Source organism: Leptonychotes weddellii, chromosome 7, assembly GCF_054177405.1.
Source record: "Leptonychotes weddellii isolate Sample4059 chromosome 7, ASM5417740v2, whole genome shotgun sequence".
NCBI lineage: Eukaryota > Metazoa > Chordata > Mammalia > Carnivora > Phocidae > Leptonychotes > Leptonychotes weddellii.
The window spans coordinates 59,012,779-59,021,184 of record NC_138375.1 but is presented as its reverse complement, the minus strand read 5'-3'; the positions used below and the strand labels follow the sequence as shown (position 1 = coordinate 59,021,184).

At 45.4% G+C, this 8,406-nt stretch overlaps 2 protein-coding genes across 5 annotated transcripts in view; one reads left to right on the top strand and one right to left on the bottom strand.

Moving 5' to 3' along the window:
- The window catches only part of KIAA1191 (KIAA1191 ortholog), a 13,164-nt gene extending 6,611 nt beyond the window's left edge, over positions 1 to 6,553 (top strand). For all 3 annotated transcript variants that reach the window (XM_081826357.1, XM_081826355.1, XM_081826354.1), the window contains 5 exons: positions 1,257 to 1,383; positions 3,457 to 3,581; positions 5,461 to 5,567; positions 5,761 to 5,903; positions 6,022 to 6,553. In XM_081826357.1, coding sequence (XP_081682483.1) covers positions 1,293 to 1,383; positions 3,457 to 3,581; positions 5,461 to 5,567; positions 5,761 to 5,903; positions 6,022 to 6,230 — 675 coding nt within the window. In that variant the 5' untranslated portion in view covers positions 1,257 to 1,292 and the 3' untranslated portion in view covers positions 6,231 to 6,553. The remainder of the gene's footprint in view (positions 1 to 1,256; positions 1,384 to 3,456; positions 3,582 to 5,460; positions 5,568 to 5,760; positions 5,904 to 6,021) is intronic.
- SIMC1 (SUMO interacting motifs containing 1) overlaps positions 6,313 to 8,406 on the bottom strand; it is an 89,357-nt gene continuing 87,263 nt past the window's right edge. For both annotated transcript variants that reach the window (XM_081826351.1, XM_081826353.1), the window contains one exon: positions 6,313 to 8,402. In XM_081826351.1, coding sequence (XP_081682477.1) covers positions 8,140 to 8,402 — 263 coding nt within the window. In that variant the 3' untranslated portion in view covers positions 6,313 to 8,139. The remainder of the gene's footprint in view (positions 8,403 to 8,406) is intronic.

Here is an 8,406-nt window from a genome sequence, read left to right as displayed (position 1 = left end):
GGGGGGGGGGGCGGCTCAAGTGGGGGGAGGGGCAGAGGGAGAGCGTCTTTCAAGCGACTCAGTGCTGATGGAGCTCGACTTGGGGTTCGATCTCACGACCCTGAGATCATGACCTGAGCCAAAACCAGGAGTCGGATGACTCGGCCACCCCGGCGCCCCAAGCATGGCTTCTGATCGTGCTTTGAAGGGGCACACCCATTTCATTGGAAAGGCTGCTGCTTACTCCACTGGGCAGGGGACGGGCTTCCAGTTTTCTTACGCGCCCCAGCTGGAGCAGTTGACAGTCTGGGACAGCTGCTCTCTCAAAGGAAAGCTTGGCTTGACTCACTGCACGCATTCTCTCGTTTGTCCTATCGGTGTCCAAACCGTCAGCCACGCTCCAAGTAAGAAAACAGAGATCCCTTTTACTGGAGCAGGGTTACAGCTAAAAGATGTAAATCCTGTTTTGTAACAGGGATGCAGCATTTCAGTACTTTCTTCTGCTGTCCTCCTTTTGGACCATCTTTCTCCTCGGTTCCTTTGGAGAAGCAGAGAACAGAATGAACACAGTTCTCTTCTCCCTGCTGCTCCTGAGCATGATGTCCGGTGTTTAGATTACAGAAGGTGCTAGGTTTTAGCTCTCTCGTGTGAGAGATTGGAAGCTACTTAGATTTTTTTTTTTTTTTTTAAGACCATCATTTGAACCTGCAGAGTCATGGGCATCGCAGTGTGGTCTTGGGCACTGGCAGCATTAGCATCACCTGGGAATTCGCTAGAAACGTGACTTCTTGAGCCGCCAGCCCCCTGGCCCGCCCAGATCAGCTCTGGGGTGCGTCCAGCCATCTGTTTAACAAGTCCTCCTGTGGGATTTTGATGCTCAGCAAAGTTCTAGAACCACTGAACAAATGCAGTGATGAAGCAAAAGCCAGCATAGTGCCTAGCACATGGTCGGGGCTTAGTAATAAGTGTTTCTTCTGCATTCTTAGGGACACAGTAGTATGGGATATTGGACAGACAGGGGCTGGGAAGGTAGTAGACCTCAGTGTTTCAAATTCCGGCTTTCCCACTTTTACAAATTCACACTATGCATGTAATGTCTTTGTGTGTTGTCACTATGGATAATACCTATGTAATTGGGTGGAGACAACCAGCCCGCCTTCACATATTTCCTTACGTATCAGATGAAAGGTATTTCAGTAACTTCTCCCCCAAAGGAGTAAATCTGGTTATGTGACTCCCCTGCCCTGCTCAAGCGCCTCCTTACCTCTCTTGAACAGACGGAGGAAGGGGAGGCCAGTGTCTCCTCCCCTGCCATGACCCTGTCATCGGCCACTGACAGTGTGGACAAAGCCCCTGTGGTGAAGGCTAAAGCGACTCATGTCATCATGAATTCTCTGATCACAAGTAAGCACTTTGCATCCTCAGAATAGAATGCGGTAGGGGTGGGAAAGGTTTGGGCTTCCTGCAAGCTGGCTGTGCGGGATTCTGCAGCCTCCCGTGCCTTAGCATGGCATGGCCTGATTGCCTGGCACTTGTCCGCGTGGTTGCTGATGCCCCGGTGTCGAGGATCCGTTTAGGTGGAAGATTTGCCAAATATGAAGCATCTCAGTTAATTTAGGTTCGCTCCTGCTGCTTTGTTGACGACAGTCTTATTTTCCCATATGTGTCAGTGTGGCATCGGGCAGTTGACTTAACTCTTGAGACTGTTTCCCTGTCCATGAAATGAGGAATCTGGCTGGTAGGCTGAGGGGAGGTTTAGATGGCCCCAGTGCTCGGTGGCTGGGAGCCGCTGCTGTGACTGTCTCAGGCTCTCCTGGAGAAGGTGACACACCGAGGCATCTCCCACCTGCCCTGCACTTCTTCTTTTTCTTCTTCTTCTTTTTTTTTTAAATTGAAACGCTCCAAGTTGTTTCTCTTCCTGGACCTGAGGCTAGTTTGGTGTCTCAAGCATCTTTAGCTTTAAGAATGTGGTTTGCGGTTCTAATGAGACCAGAAAACGAGAGGTTGCTTTTCTTTTTCTTTTTTTTCCTCTCTTTTAAAACCTTATAACAAGTTAAATGAACTTGTCGGTTCTGGAGGGCCCTTCTGGATGCTGTGGGGAGTTCACCACCTATTAGATACAGAGCTCTGCAGAGCACAGAGAGGTTCTTTGGTTGGCTCAGTTTTGAAGTCGGAAGCTCTTGTTTATCTGCTCCGGGAGGGCATCAGCCTGTCTTGGGCAGTTCTGGAAAATTCACCTAAGAACCAAAAGTCCAAACTCTTACTCGGACTCTGTTTTCATTCACACATAAAGGCACCGTTTGAATCAGCAAATACCGCTTGTAGTTTGCCAGCTTGAGAACGTACTGTGGCGGTGTTCGAGAGCTTAGCAGTGCTTTTGTAGCCCAGCATTAACTTCTCCATGGAGAAGACTGCTCATCAGCAGTACGGAAGGTTTTAACAGCCCCAGTGTGCCGTGTCACTCACATCCTTCCACTGGAAGGATGGTCTAGTCACTTCCACTTTTAAGCATATTTTTATATAATCACAGGTAGAGCAGGCGTACCGTTCTATTTTTCTTAACTGATACTGCCATGAACTTTGTTGCTCTAGGCTTAAATTAAAAAAACAAACAAACAATAACTGCATTTAAAATCCTGGTATTCAGTAAATCCTGCTTTTTACATTTTCAGGTAGGCTACCTGGTAAGACTGGAAAACATCTTTATGCATTTTTTTTCTTTGCTTCTATTTCTAATGATAATAAAATCGTTCCTTAGAAGGGGAATGACTAAGTCATAAAGGACATCTGGTGTCTAGGCTTTTGGTCCACAGCTGCCACATTCCTGGATGAAGGGGAGTAGTATGTAGTGGGGGTGCAGTTGAAGCTGTCAGTCATTCCACGGTATAACTGACTTACTGAGGAGATGTCAGGTCAGACTGACCTACCACTGAGTTCGGCCCGTCTGTTACGCCAGGCACCGTGCCAGCAGATCTCATACATGGGAAACGTGGGGTCTGTAGGCCTTGGCTAGTTCAAGGCATGTTCTCTGTGGCCTGGGTCTAATTGGTACGTTGGTGCCGTCCAGCCTAAAAGTGGCCTGTTTCTCTTTGGTGGAAGTCTGTGCATGGATGACGAGGGTGGTGAGTCTGTCTGAGGAAGCTTTACGCTTGGAGAACTTGCACTTTTCTGAATGTCAGCCGCCTCCTCCATGTTGCGTTTCGAAATACAAAAAAAATGTTCCCTGGAGGTTATCCGACACTCCCTTTGGGAGTAACCTATTCTTAGCTCGGTGTGAGGGAAGGCTTCCTTCTCGTTAGAGACCTTTCGTATGAGGTTCAGCAGTACTGCTGTGGTGCTTGTCTGGGGGACCCCTCTTCCTCAGATGGTCAGTGTGGTCTCTTGCGTCTGGGGAGAAGAGCGGATGTCCATGTTGAACCCCCCCAGTTTGCGGGGGGAGAGGGGGACGGGCATGACTGTCATCTCCTCTGTTCCCAGAACAGACCCAGGAGAGCATTCAGCGTTTTGAGCAACAGGCAGGGCTGAGCGATGCTGGCTACACACCCCACAAGGGCCTTACCACCGAGGAGACCAAGTACCTTCGAGTGGCAGAAGCGCTCCACGTAAGCTTGTTTCTTAGGAACTTTAAAAAAACCCTCTCCATTCATAGCTTGAGTTGTGGCTGTGACTTAGACGTTACCGGCTCATTTAGCTGGGCGTCGTGGAGAGCAGTGGAAAGAACCGGGCGAGCAGTTCAGTGCTGGGTTAGTCCCACCCTGGTGGCGCTTTCTGGTTGAAAGCTCCAGAGCTGTTAGCCTGGCGGTTTCTGCTTATCCGTCTATAAAGTGGGGGTATCCGCCTTGTTTCCTTATGGTTAGGAGGAGCAGCTGAGACTCTGAGCTTACACATGTGATGTGTGTGAGCACGTTATGAACAACGAAGCAGGTACTCTGTGTACCAGAGTGACCGACTTTGAGGGAGAGGAGAATTGGGCAGTCTTAACAGAGGTAACACTTCAGCAGGAAAGGAGCATCGTGCTCTGTGTTTCCTTTTTGCAAAATTAAAATCAAATGTAGAATTGAAATGTTTCTGCCTTTTCATTTCTAAAATGGTAACCGAGTGAAGAATAATTTTTGATAAGGTTAATGATGACTGAACAGTCGTATGAATGACAGTTTCAAGGGATTTTCTGTCGGGGAATACCAGTTGGTACTTAATAGTGCCTTATGACCTATGAGGCACTTGTGTTCACTTAATCTTTGTACTAATCCTTGGAGGGAGATACTATTTTTTTATGTCTTATAAATGCAGAGACAGGTCCAAGGTTGTATAGTTAACCAGTCACAGTACTAGAACTCAAGTCTCCTGATTCCCTATTTCCTGGTGATTTTTTTCCTCCATATTCGAAAGTTGTCTGAGAATCTGGCTCCTGAAGGGGCTCACGAGGGGGATCATGATACACAATATATAGAAGGATATACAATAATATAGATCTGGTGGCCCGTGGGCAAGGATATGAGACATTGTGGATTGTTTGCATTTCACATGATTCTTTGCATCCTAAGTGTAAAAACCACTGCTGTAGGGGATCAAGGTTGGGTTGGTGACCAGCTTAATCTCTCAGACAAGACAGATACTTCCGGAGAGGGGCACTGTCAGTCTTTGAGAACTTCCCAGGATAGATGTGAGTCAGAATTCCTCAATTGAGCAGTTCACTCTGTATAATGGTAGAGTTGACTTTGGCCCATTTTCTGCATCTTGGCCACATGAGTAGAACTTGAGGATGGCTGAAATGCCAGCTTACATAAATTGATACGGTGAGTGAGAACATTTAGACATGCTGATTTGTTTGTAATGTAGCTTGGGCTCACTAGACATGGAGCACAGAGACAGTGGAGGGGCCCTGACCTAGAAGAACTGAGAAGTAGACTTGTCTCTCCCTTCCTAGACAGCTAGTCTATATGTTAGAGGTGTATTTACAATGCCCAGGGCACCCAGAGTGACTGGCCATGGGAGGGAAAAGGGAGAGAAGGGGACAGGTGCCACAGAGAAAGCATTTAGCTGGAGAGGAATAGCATGCCTGAGTCTTGGCTTTGAGACACTGGGAAGGGCAGGGCTTGTAGCTGGTGGGAGAAGCAGCCTAAGAGTTCAAGGCCCTACTTAAAAGGCCTACAAGGCCTCCAGCTTGAGTTCTGGTTCTTCCACTTACTGGGCAAATAAGTGGGAAAATTACTTCTCCAAAAGTAAAAGCTCTAGTGTGGTATTTAGTGCAGAGCTGTTTGAGATATGTTGTAGAATGAATAGATTTTCTTAAAGAGGGGAATTTTGTCTAGTACGGCAAAATCAAAGGAGTATCTGTTCTATAATCCAAAATTATTCTACCTACTAATGTGTTTCCTTTTGCCTGGTGTTAAAGTGTGAATCAAGTTATTTATACCCAGACTAGCTATTTTATATTTGCTCTCATTTTAAAGAAGTTTCTTTTCTTACCCATCTGAACAGAAACTAAAGCTACAGAGTGGAGAGATAACTAGAGAAGAGAAGCAGCCGGCCTCAGCCCAATCCACCCCAAGCAGCAGCCCCCACTCCTCCCCTAAGCAAAAGTCCAGGTGAGCCCTTCCGGTGAGCCTGCCGAGCTGCAGTGTGCTTCTAGAAAAGCTAGTGCTGCATACAAAATTGGAGTTTAAGCCTGTGGTTTCAGAGGGAGAAGGGGGAGTTGACAGTTCCCAGTCTCTTGGCATGAGATACTTCTAGAGGCATAGGAAGGGGATATAAGGATATGCTTTATTCTTTCCCTTCCAGAGGCTGGTTCACTTCTGGTCCTTCCACAGCCTTGCCTGGCCCAAATCCTGGTACCATGGATTCTGCCAGTGGGGACAAGGACAGAAACTTGGCAGATAAATGGAGCCTCTTTGGACCAAGATCCCTCCAGAAGTCTGATTCAGGTAAGACTGCTCCTTCAAAAAAAACAAAAAACAAACCCATGTGGGTGGCATTTTACCATGTATATTGGGGACTGCCTACTAATTTTGAAATAATTTGCTTTTTGGTTTACTTCTGTAGGAGGTTTTGCCACCCAGGCTTACAGAGGAGCCGAGAAGCCTTCTCCGATGGAACTGATCCGTGTTCAGGCCACCCGAATGGCTGAAGATCCAGCAACCTTCAAGCCACCCAAGATGGACATCCCAGTGATGGAAGGGAAGAAACCACCACCAAGGACCCATAATCTCAAACCCCGTGACTTAAATGTGCTCACACCCACTGGCTTCTAGAGCTCTTTGTATTCCAGGGGCTCTGGATAGAGGGTGTCTTGTACCCAACTCCCCTTTTACCTTGGCTTTGACATAGGAAAGGTTTTTGTTTTTTTTTTTTTTAAACTTCTTAAACTGAGGCTAGAGCTGGAGATGTAATTGGTTTTCAAGAAATGTTAGTGCAAAGCTTGTCCTTGTGTGGAAGAAGCCATTTTGTATGGTTTAGTTTAAATAATCCCAGCAGTGATGTATGGGGGACCTCCTTATTCATTTTGTATCATTTACGTTAGACAAGATCTTTGATCATTGCTTACCAAGTAAATAATGTTTGTGTTGTTCCAGAACTGAGGCTTCGTGATTTCTTTACCACTATAAACATGTGTATGGATAAATCATGGAGTAGAGGTGTGCCCAACTAGTTGAGACTTTGACCCTCTTGACTCTGCACTTCTGTGTGCTCCAGTCTTGTCAGCTGGGGGACCTGAGATCTGTTTGGCAGCCAGACTTGGCAGGGATCCCCCCTTCCTGTGCTGAGACTGGAGTGTCCTTGTGTTTGGTAGGCCTTACAGGTCACTTCGTCCTGCAGCCGTGTCTTACCAGAGCACCTCTGGCCAGTGCTGTTGGAGGGATGCTTCGCTTTTATGTGTCACAGAACAAACACTAGCCTTGCATATCCTATTTTGCACTTTTAAAATGAAATTAATTTACCTCCAATTTGGTTGAAAACTTCCTACGGGAGAAAATTCAGTCCACTGGTTTGGTATAGATAAATGGATGTTAAACTTTTTTCGAGTACAGAAGGTGGTACCTACATTTAGATGGTAGTCTTGAGGTTCATGTGAAACTAGCGTTACCCTATTTTGATTTTTTTTTTTCTCTTTTGATTTTCTTGTTCAGGCCAGGCATAAGACTTTTTTTTTTTCTGGGAAGTGGAAGAATTTAAAATTTTTCTACATGAAATCATTGCTCCCCAGAAAGAGCTGCATACTTTTATAAATATATGTTCCTGAGGAAAGGAACTAAGGAAGCCACTTTATTTCTCCTCACCATGAATGTGTTCAGTCATTGTCTTAAACGCTGTCTCAAATTCCCACTGTTTTTTTGTTTTGGATACTATCACGTCTACATAAGGAGCTGAGCTGACTTTTCCATCAAGAAGTCCTGGAGTCTAAAATGATCAGAATAATTAATTTATTTGTGTCTTCTGTTATGCTTGTATCTCTTATTTGTTTTGACAATAAACTTCTTAAACTGCTTTCTCAAATGTGGATAGCCTTTGTGTGTGTGTGTGTGTGTATGTATTTAAGAGTTGTTCTTACATTCTGCCTACTCACGGTCATAGAACCTAAGCATGGTAAACTTGGTATTTTGAAAAACCATTGCCTTTTTATTGTATCCTTTTAACATCAAATTATTTGTAACACGCTCAATCTTTTTGTTTCTACCCCCCACCCCCATTACATTAGATCTTAACGGACTGGCCACAAAGTCAAATTCATCGGCAATTTAACAGCTGTAATATAGGATGTTTGTGATCCATCAGGGAGAAATGAGTATATCTTTCTCTTCTGAAACAGGTCGTCAGTACCTTGAATGACATACATCGATGTCCAGAATTTGTTCAGAGGGCTTAATGGAAATGTTAAACATATAGTGCATATAGTATTACCTGTTTCAAAAAAAGTATAGATAAATAATTTATTAAAAAATATATACACCTTGTATATTTAAGCCGTATTTGAGAACAGGCTAGGATAGAATATCAAAAAAAGATATTTACTAAAGAGTTAGAAAGTCATTATAACCTACAGATAAATAAGATAGGTTTGGTCCTATAAGATTTTTAACTACTTCAGATACTTTCAGAACTTCCAAGTAGTTGGAGATAGAGTTCAGGAGGTATTCTTGGTGTTCAGTGCTTAGAAGGACCTCAGGGGCTGCTCCAGTTCTTCGGAGAAGGCTCTGCGTCAGGGTTCAAGTCCGCGGCATAGATGAGCAGGAGCTTCAACAAGTGCACTTTGTCTTGGAGCTGGGGCGCCAGCGGCTCCCCCAGGATCTGGGTCAGGCGGCTGCGGAAGGCCTCAATCTGCCTCTCCACGTCCAGTGCTGTGATGTCATCCCCTTGCTGGGGCTTGGGCTTAATCCTCTTGATAATTAAGTCTTTCCGATCAATCACTGAACTCCGCAAGTGCTCTGC